General features: G+C 47.5%; 2 protein-coding genes across 2 annotated transcripts; both read left to right on the top strand.

Annotated features, from left to right (window-relative positions):
- Positions 1-613: 613 nt before the first annotated feature.
- H6S33_004794 (uncharacterized protein) lies at positions 614-1,534 on the top strand (the record flags this gene model as incomplete). The annotated part of the gene is made up of 3 exons (XM_044836152.1): positions 614-848; positions 932-1,164; positions 1,247-1,534. 3 exons carry the CDS (start codon positions 614-616, stop codon positions 1,532-1,534), a joined length of 756 nt encoding a protein of 251 aa, XP_044690767.1.
- Positions 1,535-3,734: 2,200 nt separating this feature from the next.
- On the top strand, positions 3,735-5,765 carry H6S33_004793 (uncharacterized protein; the record flags this gene model as incomplete). Its single annotated transcript, XM_044836151.1, has 1 exon — positions 3,735-5,765. One exon carries the CDS (start codon positions 3,735-3,737, stop codon positions 5,763-5,765), a length of 2,031 nt encoding a protein of 676 aa, XP_044690766.1.
- Positions 5,766-15,881: the final 10,116 nt, after the last annotated feature.

Raw genomic sequence — 15,881 nt, 5'->3', positions numbered from 1 at the left:
CCAGGACTTCCTATCTCGGCAGCCGTGGCAGAGTCACTGACGTTATTCGAGTCTCACCAGCCAGTCCCACAGAACAGCCTGCACGTGACTCTGAGACTTTGCTAGAGTAGTAGCGTGAGAGCATCCCTTTGTCTGTCTTGAACCATCGTCTTTTCCTGTAAGATCTCTGATCAACCTAACGTGCGCGGTTGAGTCAATTTTGCACCGCCGACCGCCAGTTCGGTACATAGGCTACAAATTTTACATAGTAAGCCACAAATTGCCACAAATACGAAATGATGCTTATCGTTGAACGCTGTTATTGGCATGCATCCCTGCGACCTTGTGATATTCACCGGTCTACTGTTATTGGGACTACAACGTTGCAAACCCCTGCAGGAGCAGTGGCGAGGGTGGCTTTTGACAACCAAAAAGGTTTACGCGGTCAGGGTTAGGTCTATCGGAGGATTATTTACAGGAAGCTACGCTTGACCGGCTTAGTCTTCTTAGATAGGGCGGTCACGAAGGGATAGATACGGTTAGAAGCTGACATTACAATCTGGCCTGGATAAGAACTGGTAAACCTCCTTCCTTTCTCCTTATCTATTTTCGCGGGCAATATTTTTAATTTACTATGGAAGCAAAAGCACCCCTCAGAATTGCTATCCTTGAAGCAGGCTACCCGCCAGAAAGAGCTGCTGCTAAATATGGTAATTATGGGAGTATTTTCGCTAGCTTTCTCGAAGCTAGTGTGGCAAAGATCGCTACTCCAGAATTCCCCGGTCTCGAAGTCACTAAATGGGATGTTCAGAAGCTTGAGCAGTACCCATCTTTAGATGATATAGATGCGGTCCTAATAAGTGGATCGGGTATGTCACCCATTATCTCATATACCCTACATCCTTTAAAGAATCCAGTTTCGACAGTGCTAATTATAGCGGTGTTTATATAGCGTCGTCTTCATTCGATAATACGCCATGGATCATCGAGCTTGTTGAGTTCACCCGTATGATTCTCATCGAACAAACTCGTGTCCGTATCATAGGCATATGTTTTGGACACCAGATTGTTGCACGGGCACTTGGTGCTAAGGTGGATCGGAACGCGCAAGGCTGGGAGGCTTCAGTTGTACCAATGCAGCTATCACCCCTCGGGAAAAGACTATTTAATGGGAGAGATACCTTGGTAAAGTTTTCCTAGGACTACTTCGCAGTTCACTCAAAACAAGCTATAAATGATGCATCATCAGTTCACTAATTCAAAACAGAATCTATATCAGATGCATAGAGACATTGTAACTGAACTACCCGAAGGAGTCCAACTTCTCGGATCTACACCCGTGTGCGAAATTCACGGCATGTACGCACCAAAGCGTCTTATCACGGTGCAGGGTCATCCTGAATTCAACAGTGACATCGTCAGTGAAATTCTAGGGTTGAGGAAATCCCTCGGCATCATTTCTCAGGATATGTTTGAGGAGATGATGTCTAGAGTCAACAACAAACATGATGGTTTAGAGGCTGGAGTGGCGGTTTTGGAATTTTTGAATGAGTAAGATGGAAGCTATTCACCTATATTATAAACAACTCCCGATTTGTATGTATGGCGATTAGTTCAGTAAAGTCGAAAATCATTTTCAAACAAACCGTAAATTCGTTTTCAGACCCCGCCTGAAACGTTGATTCATACATCTAAAAGTACAAACATAATTATAACCTACGACATAATATTCTTTTAGTGTTTTTTTATTGGTTGATTCCGAGATTTTTCGTCCCACTTAAATTCCTTGAGGGAGTGCAGTCCTACAGCTGCAACCCGATTCGCTGGGTTTTAGTCAGCGTTCCATCGAATCCACTAAAACTTATCCCTTACACAGCCAGTCAGAATCGGAAATCGCATGAGGCAGTTGTTGTTACGGGCATGCCAAGCATTTACGGGAGTAAGAGAAATGCTAGTAGATAACCCCAATACCCTCTAATACTAATGGGAACACCACTGTGAGGGATGTGTACTAGACCACAAGTGTACACTAAGCAGAGCTCAGAGTTCGGCTAACAGCTCCAAAGGTAGAAGTCCCCAAGATCTCTTCAGTCAACGTCGAGAAGGAATCTCCTTGATCCGATACGGGCCCCGCAAGCTACATTATCAACAAAGATTCACTAGAGTGAGCGGATGGTATTCGACCGTCTTCGAAGTAATAGTTCAGGTAGAGTACAAAGTCACGATAGAGTAAAGTATAAAGAATAATATAGTCAAATAGAGTTGTAACTCGCGTATCAACGAGTTATATTGTTAAGACTCTAATTTCGCCGATGATGGTTTGGCTAGTCAGTGAATGTTACCGTATTTATATCACTCGCGTATGTCTCGAGGACCCAGTCTACTAATAATACAGAATACAGTCGGGGCCTGCCCGAGACCCTGAAAAACAACCAAGAACATTTAACTCCTAAATCTATAACCCAAACTCCTAAGCTCGCTGAAACCCCTCAACCTATTTACCCATTCTAATTGTAACAGGGGTCCTTTCTAAGATAAATAGAATCGGATAGAATAGAGACGGCCATGCAAGATAGACAATCTGGTTACAGATTATTCAAAGATACTGTTACGGGCATGCCAAGCATTTACGGAAGTGAGAGAAAGGCTAGTAGATACCTCAATACCCTCTGATACTAATGGCAACACTACTGTTACGGGCATGCCAAGCATTTACGGGAGTGAGAGAAAGGCTAGTAGATACCCCAATACCCTCTGTACGCTAATATCAACTCTTGACCACACTCGCGGAGTGTGGTGCGACCAAATTACGACCAAAAAACCCAGAGTCATAAAAAACACGTTTTCGACCCCAATAATAACCCCCGGAGCGTCAAACCGCCGGAGGGGAGTGTTTTGGTACCGGTGGATATATGAGGGACAGCTGGAATCAATCGGATCGAAGATCGGACCGCTCGGAGCGAATCGGCGCAAGCTGCCAGCCGACCGAGTGCCTATCGGCGGTACCTGTGGGCATGAGAGGACTCTGCTATGTGGGAAAGCGATGTGGGAAGAGGGCTGAGTAGGTAGCCTTGCCGTCCGAGACCTCCGAATAGCCGACGCTGACGATTATCCACCAGACGGCCGATGGAGAAGAAACATCGACAGGGAAACATGCATTAGAGTGGATAAATAGGTTGAGGGGTTTCAGCAGATTTAGGAGTTTGGGTTACGGACTTAGGAGTTAAATGTTCTTGGTTGTTTTTCAGGGTCTCGGGCATGTCCCGAGTGTATTCTGTATTATTAGTAGACTGGGTCCTCGAGACATAAGCGAGGGATATAAATACTGTGTCATTCACTGACTAGCCAAACCATCATCGGCGAAATCAGAGTCTTAACAATATAAATCGTTGATACGCGAGTTACAACTTTATTTGACTATACTTTTGAAAATACTTTACTCTATCGTGACTTCGAACTCTACCTGAACTATTACGTCGAAGACGGTCGAATTCTATACGCTAACTCTAGTGAATCTTTGTTGATAACGTAGCTCGCGGGGCCCGTATCGGATCAAGGAGAATCATACTCGACGTTGACTGAAGAGACCTTGGAGACTTCTACCTTTGTAGCTGTTAGCCGAACTCTGAGCTCTGCGTAGTGTACTCTTGTGGTCTGGTACGCATCCCTCACAGTATATTGTTACTCACAAGTTCACTTGGAGTAACGAAGTCACCTTAAAGAAAAAAAAACTATCATCATTATCCCCTATCACAATGACTACCCGAAGGGATAATTACTTCATAGATACCTCGGCCGTAACCGAGGAGGCCGGAGGAGAAGATTCTATGGTGATATCAAGGGCCGCTAGCCCAGACCCCCTACTTACGGGAGGACCCTCTACAACAACTAGGCAATCGAGTAAACGCTCTGCTCAAGCCCAGTTCGTGAGAAATATGCAGGAGTTTTTGGATACCCATGAGGCACAAATGAGGTATCTTGGTGCAGCTGGACAGGCCGTTTGGCAGCAGCTACAAAACCTCCAGGAGCAAGTCCAAGGGAGTGGACAAATTCTGGATAAGAAAGTACGGCAAGAAGCCATTGCCCAAAAACAACATCTCGAGTCGCTCTTTGAGCTCGTCACCCATGTCCAACAAATGCAAGAAACCGCACGAGCCGCCGACCACGAGGTTCTGGACCGTAACCATCGGATTACCCAGAACCAACTGTTGGAAGCGGAGCGACAGCTGAGGATGGTACGAGAAGAGCGGGAGCAGGAGAAAGGGGAACAACGGGCTATGTTCGCGCAATTCAAGCAGTCCGATGAGATAAGAAACCAACGGATAGCCGAGATGGAGGAACTACTGCGACAACACCTGTCAGTAGCACCTTCCGTGGCTAGTGCTCCCTTAGACCCTAACGCGCCCCGAACGGTTCCTGTTGACAATGGCAAGAAACCCGAAAATGCTGGCCCAGTAGGAGGAAATGCTGGTCCCGTAGGAGGAAATGGAGGCAGGCAACCGGAGGATGCCGGCGCAGTGCATGGCAATAGTAGCAGAAGACCGGTGGAAGCTGCTCCAGTTGGTGGGAATGGTGGAAATCAACCTCCCCAGAACCCACCAAGAGGAAACGTTGGGGGAGACCCAGAACCTTCCGACGACGATGACGACGATAACAGTGAATGGTCGCACGGTCGGAAGAATTGGAGAAGGAACCGAGGCGGGAACCGGAATTCGGCGCCACCTGAAGACGACGATATGGTAGATTCGCTCGCCAAAATACCCTTTGAGTTCGATAATGCCAGGAAGCATAACCTGCGGCATTGGCTCATGGAGTGCGAGATCTACTTCGAGCAGAAGCCCAAGAAGTTCCGAACGGACAGGAACAAAGTACTGTTCGCTGGAACATATACATGTGGGTTGGCGAAGGAATGGTTTATGGAGTATATCGAGACCAAGATGCTAGGACCGGCAGCCGCGGACTATGCTACTTGGACTCGGTTCCGTCAGGAGATTAGGAAACGTTTCTTAAGCACTCAGGAGGCTATGGAGAACGCGATGAAGATGCAGCAGTTTAAGTACTCTGCTAACATCGGGGACTACCTGACGAGAATGGAGATCATGAACCAGCACGCTCAAATGAAAGGAGCATCCTATCGTGCCGCCTTGCTCCAAGGGCTACCAAATGAAATCCGGGAGCGCCACTCACGCTTCGATCCAACCGATGACGACTCCGAGTACATCCAACAGCTGGAACGAGCCGGCAAGGCTCATGAGGCTTATCAAGAGCAGATGAAGATGTTGGGGAAAGCGGAGTCGAGAGGAAGGGAGACGAATAATGGTGGGAACTCGCGGCAAAAGGAGAAGGGGTTTAAGATCAAGGGGAGGGCTCAGACTGAGGAGAAAGAAAAGGGGCAAGATAAGAAGAGCACCAGCAAGAACAAGTCGGGGAATAAGCCAATATACCACGACTACGACGAAGCCACCAAAGGAGTTCCACAGCCGGTCCGAGAACAGCGAAAGACCGATGGAGCCTGTGTGCGATGTGGCCGAAAGGGTCATCTTTGGAAGTGGTGTCGTTCAGATGCTAACAGCAGTGCATCTATCTCCTCTTTCTCCCGAAAGCGTACCCGCGATTACGATGGCGACCACGATATGGAACCACCGGAACCCCAACCTCAGAGAAAGCGAATGAGGCACCGTGCCAAGAAGCCGGCTGCGACGGCTGCTGCGGAGTACACCAGTGGGCAAGCGTTTGTGCGAGAGCGCGGATCGGAATCTGAGATGGATTTCGACGAGGATTTTTAAAAGGGGACTCTGATGAGTCAGGTCAGGAGTATCCCCAGATTGCTATGTTATCACTGACGGAAAACAACAAAAAAAATATGAAAAGAAAAAGGCAGGAAGGGAGAGCGTCCCAACCGGAGAAAAAACAGAAAATTTTGGAGGAACCTATTCATGGTCCTCGACCTATCGTTAATCAGTTCCTTTGTTTTGCGGAAAAATGTTTACCTTGTAAGGTGTTGTTGGATACTGGTGCAACTGGTCCTGTTTTGTCTGTTGTTTTTGTTGATAGTTTTGAGGTCCCGAAGGTGAAACGAGACGTCCCGGCCCGGGTATTTGGATTTACGGGAGAAGTTATGAAGGGCACGGGACACGCCTTTACACAACCATTAATTATAATGTCAAGGGGGCATCAAACACAGTTGTCATTCGAGATTGCCCCTCTCCCACTTGGCATCGATGCAATATTACCGAACTGGTGGTTGAAAGAACATAAGCCGATTATAGGGGCAAATGGGGAAGTTTCCTACGAGGGCGAGAACTGTAAGAGTCGATGCTTCACTGACAAGGAACCTCAAATAGAGATGGACGAGGGTGTACTGGACGATCCGGAGGCCCAATTCATCGGTAACATTTGTCTTTTGGAAGATGAATCGGTCAACCTCCGCGAAACTCTTCCCTCTTGGCTCCATGGGTTCCTTAAAGTCTTCCTACCATCGGAAGCAGACAAACTACCACCGCATCGATCCTACGACCATGCGATAGATCTTGAACCAGGGAAGCAGCCACCATGGGGACCCGTTTACTCCCTATCCGAAGTCGAGCTAAAGGTGCTTCGGGAATACCTGGACAAAATGTTGCGATTGGGAAAAATTAGGCCAAGCAAATCTCCTGCAGGAGCCCCAATCCTATTTGTGAAGAAGAAGGACGGTAGTCTGCGACTTTGCGTTGACTACCGTGGACTTAACCGTGTGTCCATCAAGAACAGGTATCCGTTACCGCTTATAGACGAGCTGCGAGATCGAGTGGCAGGCGCGGTTATCTTCTCGAAGATTGACCTGAAGGAAGGTTATAACCTCATCAGGATCAAAGACGGCGACGAGTGGAAGACAGCCTTTCGTACGCGGTACGGGCATTTTGAGTACCTCGTTATGCCTTTTGGGCTGGCAAATGCGCCGGCGACCTTCCAGAACATGATGAATGATGCGCTGAGGGAATTCCTGGATCAAGGGGTAGTAGTATACCTTGATGACATTCTAATATATAGCAAGTCCCGAGAGGAACACAGGGAGCTGGTCGGCAAAGTACTTAGCAGGCTACAAGAATACAACCTGGTCGCCAACCCGAAGAAATCGTTCTTCGAGCTCACCGAAATCGAGTTCCTCGGATACATCCTTGCCCCAGCAGGCGTCACCATGGCACTGGATAAGGTTATGTCTGTTACGAATTGGCAAGCCCCGCGTAGCGTTAAGGAAGTACAGATCTTTATGGGCTTTGCCAACTTCTACAGAAGGTTTATCCACAATTTCTCCGGGCCTTCGAAAAACTCAAAACTCTGTTTACGTCTGCGCCGATCTTGGTACACTTCTCTCCAGATCGCCAGACTATCGTGGAAACGGACGCAAGTGATTTTGCTATCGCCGCAATTTTATCCCAGGTTATTGACGGAAAGACTCACCCTGTTGCCTTCTATTCTCGAAAACTTAACCCAGCGGAACTCAACTACGACGTCTGGGATAAGGAGATGTTGGGAATTGTGTCAGCCTTCAAGCAATGGCGTCACTACCTCGAAGGACCTAGCCGAACGGTTCTCGTATATACGGATCACAAGAACTTGGAATATTTTTCAACAACCAAGGTTCTTAACCGACGACAGGCAAGGTGGGCTGAGTCTTTGGCGGAATTTGACTTCAAGATTATTTACCGCCCGGGAACCAAAAATGGGAAGGCAGATGCACTATCGCGACGGCCGGAGTACCGTCCTGAAGGGGGAGGCACGCTTGGGAAACAGCCGATAGACAAGTTCTTTAAGCCCGGACAGTTGGCGGAGGAAGAGTTTGTGGTATCAGTGGTGTCGCTTGCCTCCAAGGGGGTGATTGACTGGTCTAAGAATTTCCTGGATCACGTCAGGCAGGCGGCATCGGGAGACCCGACATGGGTAGGATTGAAAGAGAGAGTTGAGCAGGGAGAGAAGCTGGGGGAAATGAAGGATATCGCTGAGAAAGACGGGCTACTCTTCTATAAGAATCGACTCTACATTCCGGCAGACGACCGTATCAAGATCCGAATCGCACAGGCAGAACACGATTCGAAAGTGGCAGGACACTTTGGACAAGACAAGACACTGGAACTCATCACGCGTAACTTCTACTGGCCAAAAATGAACGAGTGGATTGATGATTACGTTCGGTCATGTGACGAGTGCCAGCGCAACAAACCCAGCCGCCATAAGAAGTACGGTGCGCTTCTACCATTGTCCACACCACATTCCGTCTGGCAATCGATATCAATGGACTTCGTCGTGCAGTTACCGGAATCGAAGGGATACAACCAAATTTGGGTAGTAGTCGATAGGTTCTCGAAGATGTCACACTTCATCCCCCTAGTAGCAGAAACGACCGCGCAGGATTTAGCGAAGATATTCCTCGGTCAAATCTGGCGACTCCATGGGCTGCCTCTCGATATAGTTTCCGACAGGGACGCCAAGTTTACTTCAAGCTTTTGGGCATCCCTTATGGAATTATTGGACGTGAGGATAAGAATGAGTACGGCTTTCCACCCTCAGACCGATGGGCAAACAGAGCGAGTCAACCAAACCCTCGAGCATTACTTACGAGCGTTCTGTAACTACGAGCAAGATGATTGGGCAGAGCTACTCCCGTTGGCGGAGTATGCTTACAACAACTCGGTTACCACCGCCACGGGTCAATCTCCGTTTTATACCAATTACGGTTATAACCCAAGAACCAACTGGCCGACAGAAGCCGAAGTGGTCAACCCAACTAGTGACCTGTACGCTCACTTCATCCGAGGGGTTCATGATTCTGCTCTCGCTCGCTTAACAGACACCAGGGAGAAGATGGGGAAATACTATGATCGAAAAAGGGACGAACCGCCTAACTTCAAGGTGGGAGACATGGTTATGCTCAATGCGACCAATATCAAGACACGTCGCTCCACCAAGAAACTCGATCACAAGAAACTCGGCCCGTTCAAAATTATCCGACTAGCCGGGAAACGAGCCTGCGAACTGGAACTGCCGCCACAAGTCAAAATCCATAATGTGTTCCATATTGAACTCTTGGAACGGTATCGACAGAGCAGTATCCCAGGCCGAGAACAACGTCCCCCAACTCCCGAAGAGGTCGATAAGGAAGGAGAGGTGCTGTACGAAGTGGAAAGTATCGTGGGGAGCCGGAAAAGCAGAAGAGGATTAGTGGAATACCTGGTGAAATGGCGGGGCTATTCGATGAGTGACTGTACGTATCAAGTCATGGACGCTATGGATGAGGAAGTACTTGACCTTGTCCGCGACTTCCATCGAAGGAACCCCAAGGCCGTGAAGGACCAACGCCTGAGACTATAGAGGTACCCTACGGGGCTAAGTCCTTCCCCTCCACAGACACCGCGGGTGATATGTGGAGCAGGTTTACTGGAACCATAGTCTGTCAGAAGATGTCCCGAGACGTGACACCCTGGAAGGGGGGTAAGCTGTTACGGGCATGCCAAGCATTTACGGGAGTGAGAGAAAGGCTAGTAGATACCCCAATACCCTCTGTACGCTAATATCAACTCTTGACCACACTCGCGGAGTGTGGTGCGACCAAATTACGACCAAAAAACCCAGAGTCATAAAAAACACGTTTTCGACCCCAATAATAACCCCCGGAGCGTCAAACCGCCGGAGGGGAGTGTTTTGGTACCGGTGGATATATGAGGGACAGCTGGAATCAATCGGATCGAAGATCGGACCACCCGGAGCGAATCGGCGCAAGCTGCCAGCCGACCGAGTACCTATCGGCGGTACCTGTGGGCATGAGAGGACTCTGCTATGTGGGAAAGCGATGTGGGAAGAGGCCTGAGTAGGTAGCTTTGCCATCCGAGACCTCCGAATAGCCAACACTGACGATTATCCACCAGACGGCCGATGGAGAAGAAACATCGACAGGGAAACGTGCATTAGAATGGGTAATTAGGTTGACGGGTTTTTTGCGGGCTTAGGAGTTTGGGTTACGGACTTAGGAGTTAAATGTTCTTGATTGTTTTTCAGGGTCTCGGGTAGGCCCCGAGTGTATTCTGTATTATTAGTAGACTGGGTCCTCGAGACATAAGCGAGGGATATAAATACTGTGTCATTCACTGACTAGCCAAACCATCATCGGCGAAATCAGAGTCTTAACAATATAAATCATTGATACGCGAGTTACAACTTCATTTGACTATACTATTCGAAATACTTTACTCTATTGTGACTTCATACTCTACCTGAACTATTATGTCGAAGACGGTCGAACATCACATGCTAACTCTAGTGAATCTTTGTTGATAACGTAGCTCGCGGGGCCCGTATCGGATCAAGGAGAATCATACTCGACGTTGACTGAAGAGACCTTGGAGACTTCTACCTTTGTAGCTGTTAGCCGAACTCTGAGCTCTGCGTAGTGTACTCTTGTGGTCTGGTACACATCCCTCACAGATACGCATCCCTCACAGATACTATCGCTAGAACTCAATAATCTTTAAGGGCTCTGCTACCGATAAGAACTTGGTTTTCTTTCTGATGAAGACTGGAGAGAACAGGACTGAAGGGCGAGAACGAACCTGAGTACTTATACTCCGAAGGCTTCTATTCTCTGCTCCTAACTCCTTACGAAATTCCGTTGGGGCCTTTCCTCGGTGCCGGAAACAATACCACCGCTACCCCGCTTTTGTAACGGGGACTATGGACGGAGGAACTATGAAGCCAAGGAATACAACCGAGGCGAAGACGTGGACGTAGGAGGTTCGTGGACTATGGACTATAGACTATGGGGCCGAAGGGTACACCTAAGGCAAGAACGGGGACTGTGGACTATGGACTATAGATGGTTGTACCTGGTCTAGTATACCGGGTAAACCCTATGACGTAGCGCGAACCAAATAGTATTCGTAACTGTAAAGTACAGAGGTTACATAAAGAGAAAAGAGAAAGAAAGAGAAACAAGAAATCACAAGACAACGCCCCCCTTATATATCCATACCCTATCCCAATGCTGACTCATACCCTCGCGTAACAGAAACAGAAAGAACATAATAGAAACCCGCTTCGCTAAACCCGACCATACTGAATAATCCTTCTCCCTTGTACCCAGACAACTCAAATAACCAACCCATCTAGCTGCCATTACAGACCACTCCCCCCTCTACGGCCTACCTCCTGGTAGGCTTAGGCTTCCGTGGATATCGTTCATGAAATTGTTTGACAATATCGGGCGAATGTTCGACATCCGACAATGGCTGCCACGAAGCTTCGTCATAACCGGCATACTTAACCAAGTATTCAAATCTTCCTCGACGACTCCTGGAATCCAAAATATTCTCAACTTCCCACTCCTCCTGTTCTTCAACTTCGACCGGCGGTGGTGGTAACTGTTGTTGTCCCGGTAAAGGATCGTTTGCTGTAGATGACAATAAAGAGACATGGAATACGGGATGAACTTTCATAGAACGAGGGAGTTCCAACTCATAGGCATAAGGATTAACAATCCGCTTCACGATATATGGTCCAATGCGTTTCCAATCGAGTTTCTTCGAAGGGCGTTTAGTGAGGACATGGCGTGTTGATAAGAAAACTTTATCCCCCACACGATAGTGAGGTGCCGGAATCCGATTCATATTGGCCGACTCTTCTTGAATCCTTTGTGCTCGGAACAACTCATCTCGTAGAAAATCTAATACCTCCTTCATTTCCCGTGCGATACCATTAGCCTGATCCTCTCCTGTCGTCCTACCATGTTCCAAAGGACCGAATGTCATTCTTGGGTTTCGTCCTGAATTGGCAAAGAAAGGAGATATCTTTGTTGTTTCTGAAGCGTGATTGTTGGTCGCAAATTCAGCCATTGGTAACCATCGAGCCCAGTCGTCTTGTTGATAGGAAACATAACTTCGAAGATATTGTTCCATTACAGCATTGATCCTTTCCGTCTGTCCATCCGTTTGGGGGTGAAACGCGGTAGAGAACTTTGGCGATATTTCTAGGCGATCACAAAGGGACCTCCAAAACTCCGCAACAAATTGTGTTCCTCGATCGGATACCATAGTTTCCGGTAGCCCATGTAGCTTCCAAACATTATCGATATATAGCCTAGCTACTTCCTTGGAATCCGCCTCCTTAGTCGTTGGTATTAGATGCCGCATTTTCGTTAGTCTATCCACCACGACTAAGATTGCATTGTATCCATCGCTTTCGGGAAGATCTGTAACAAAATCCATCGACACATCCGTCCATGGTCCATCAGGTATCGGCATAGGGCGGAGTACTCCATAAGGTGCATTGCGTGGTGCCTTGCTACGGGCGCACACATTGCAATTCCTAACGTACTGGTCGACATATTTTCGCATCTGTGGCCAGTAGTACTCTCGATTCAGGAGTTCCAAAGTCTTCGCTCTACCTGGATGGCCTGCCGATGGTTTGTCATGATACTCCTTTAGGAGTCTTAGCCGAAGATCGTTGTCATCCGGTACATAGAGTGCGCCACGATAAAGTAGCCGACCGTTGTTATCTTCCGTGCATTCGGCAAGCGAGATCTTATTCGAATGACGGACACCGTTCCGAAGCATCACGAGTACTTTGTTCGGGAAACTGTCAACTTGGTAAGCATTTGAAAACAACTCTTCTACAGTGGACATTCCTTCAGCGGATTCATTTGAAAAAGAACCCGCGAACAAACTTAGCTTTGAATCCAAATTTTTTCGCTTCAAAACCACCTGGCTTTGATGCGTCAACCGTTCATCCCCTTCCTTAGGTAGGTCACCCGACCTCCTAGTCAATGCATCCGGCTTTGTCCCTTGTTTCCCTGGTCTAAATTGAATAACGAAATCGAAACGTGAAAGAAATTCCGACCAACGGGCTTGTCGACGGTTTAATAGCTTTGTTGACATGAAATATTCGAGGTTTCTATGATCGCTGAGGACTTCGATTGGGAATTGTGCCCCTTCCAAATGATGTCGCCATTCCTCAAAACATCGTACAATTGCCAGAAGTTCTTTGTCATAGATTTCATAGTTGCATTCCGCAGGGGAATGTTTCTTTGAGAAGAACGCGACCGGATGTAAAACCCCTTCATTATCTCGTTGGGACAGGATTCCAGCAGAAACGTAGTCGGATGCATCGGTTTCTATTACGATTTTTCGATCCGGATTGAAGTGCGCTAAGATGGGTGCTGTGGTGAACATCTTCTTCAATGTCTGGAATGCTCCCTCCCTTTCATCCGTCCATTCGAATTTAACATTCTTCTTTGTTAATGCTGTAAGGGGAGCAACAATTTTCGAATATCCCAAGATGAACCGTCGATAAAAATTCGCAAAACCCAAAAATACCTGAACATCATGAAGATTCCTTGGTATAGACCATTCTAAAACATCAACAACTTTCTTCGGGTCCATCCTATTCCCATCAGGGGTGAGAATAAGACCGAGATACTTTGTTTCCTGGACCATAAATTCACATTTCTCAGGCTTAAGGTGAACATGATTCTCATCAAGTACCTTCAAAACCTTCTGAATATGTTCCTTGTGTTCCGACAGGGTTTCTGAATATATCAGGATATCATCCAGATATGCCGTTACGAATTGGTCAAGATAAGGCCGTAGGATATCATTGATCCAGTGTTGGAATGTGGCCGGAGCGTTGGCTAATCCAAATGGCATTACTGTGTACTCGAAATGTCCATAACGAGTCCTGAACGCCGTCTTCCATTCATCTCCCTTAGCTACCCTGATCTGATTATATCCCCAACGTAGATCCAACTTGGTGTAGTACTGTGCCCTTGACAGTTTAGCTAGAGTTTCCTTCAATAACGGTAACGGGTAGCGATTCTTAATCGTAATTGCATTGAGGCCTCGATAATCTACACAGAGTCGAAGAGTCCCATCACTTTTCTTTACGAACAGTATGGGTGCTCCCGCTGGTGATTCACTAGCCCTGATAAATCCCTTTGGTAGATTTTCATCAAGGTATTCCCGTAGTGCTTTTAATTCGATCTGGGACAGGCCGTATATTGGTCCATATGGAGGCCGTTTACCTTCCTCCAATACGATTTCAATATCATGGGAGGGTCGGTGAGGTGGAAGGACTGAGGCATCGTATTCTTTAAACATGTGGAGACGATGGTGGAACTCCTTTGGTACTAGTTGCTTGACGTCAATGGCGGATTTCTCAACTGCTGAAACGACAACAGTATGATGTTCCGGTAGGGGGATCGATATTCCATGGACAGTGACTGTCGTTCCACTGAGTGAACAGTGTTGACAACAGCTTCGAGAGTCAAAAACAAGTAAATTTTCCTTCGGCCGAATCGTAACATCGTGACGTCGCATCCAAGGTATTCCCATCACAATTGGATAGTGTCCTAGCTTCGTTACAAAACATGATGCAGTTTCCCGATAACCATGGATATCCAGCAACACATTGACAATATGGGTGATCTTTCCTGATTCAATAGGCCTTCCATCCATAACATCTACCTGACGAGGTACTTTAAGGCGGGTCATTGTGAGATTATTATGGCGTACAAAAGATTCGTCGATAAAAGCATATCCAGAGGCTCCGGTATCAATAAGGGCATAGGTAGGTATAAAAGAGTCAGAATTCTGAGAAACCGAACAGATAACGACAAGAGAGTCTTCGGACATCTCGTCCTCAGATACGGCAGCAGCGGAGACAACAGGGACAACAGGAACAGGTGGCGGGGCTAGCCCCTTTGGTTTGCCATTTTTTACCAAAGGGGCTGACCTTTTAACGCTGGCTTTGGGGACCCATTTTCAAGTGGCCTTTCTCGCCAATTGCTAATGGAACGGGGATCTTGGGCGCGAGGAGCAAGGTAACGAGGCTTGGAAACATGGCGAGATTTAACTGTAGCGGTGGAAACGGAGATACGAGAACGAAGGTCAGCAATGGGGGCATTGGCTTGGGCCTCCCAAGCTTTTGCAACAGAGGTGATGTGAAGAATTTCATCTTCAGCATCAACGAGGTTCTCGTCGGCAGTGGCGAGACTTTCCTGGTGTAGTGCCAGACGGAACCGAAGCTCTTCTTCTTCTGTAACGGAGCCATTTCAACTGTCTGGTGTATGAGTACACACAGGGCCCGATTACATGCTGAGAGTTATTGTTAGAAGCCAGTTGCACGGTGATATGCAAGTACCGGCAGTGTGGTTAGCTACCAGCTGTTAGAGTAACTACATTCCGGGCGCTAGGAAGAGGATCTATTCATGGGAGCAATGACTGACGAGTCTATGCCTCGCCAGTGACTAGAAGACCGGCCAGAGTGAAGCTCTGATTGCCCGGTGATCCTCTGTATCCTCCGAGCATTGTAAGTCCGCCGAAGGGCAGAGACTATGCTAGGGAAGTCTACAATAAGCGAAAGCTCTACAGCAATGATTAAGCTTACACTGAGCGGCAGCTCAATTATGCAGGTCCTCGGTTGTGTGGCAACCAAGGCTGCAGGTGTTACAAAGGCTTTGACTAAGGGTGGTTGCCTTGGGTAATCGGAAACACCTGCTGACGCTTAGAGAAAAGCGGGGTAGCGGTGGTATTGTTTCCGGTACTGAGGGAAGGCCCACCGGAACTTAGTAAAGGAATTAGGAGCGGAGAACAGAGGCCTTCGGAGTATAAGTACTCAGGTTCATTCTCGCCCTTCAGTCCTGTTCTCTCCGGTCTTCATCAAAAAGAAAAACCAAAATTCTTATCGGTAGCAAAGCCCTTAAAGATTATTGAGTTCTAGCGATAGTATCTTTGAATAATCTGCAACCTGATTGTCTATCTTGCACGGCCGTCTCTATTCTATACAAATCTATTTCTCTTAGAAAGGACCCCCGTTACAGATAATCTTTAAGGCTCAAGTCACCTTCAGATTATTCTTCCTCTATACAAAATGTCCGCCCT

This window comes from Morchella sextelata (genome assembly GCF_020137385.1).
Source record: "Morchella sextelata strain SCLS chromosome Unknown scls_18, whole genome shotgun sequence".
In the NCBI taxonomy this organism is placed as follows: Eukaryota; Fungi; Ascomycota; class Pezizomycetes; order Pezizales; family Morchellaceae; genus Morchella; species Morchella sextelata.
This window is presented reverse-complemented; position numbering and strand designations above follow the sequence as displayed.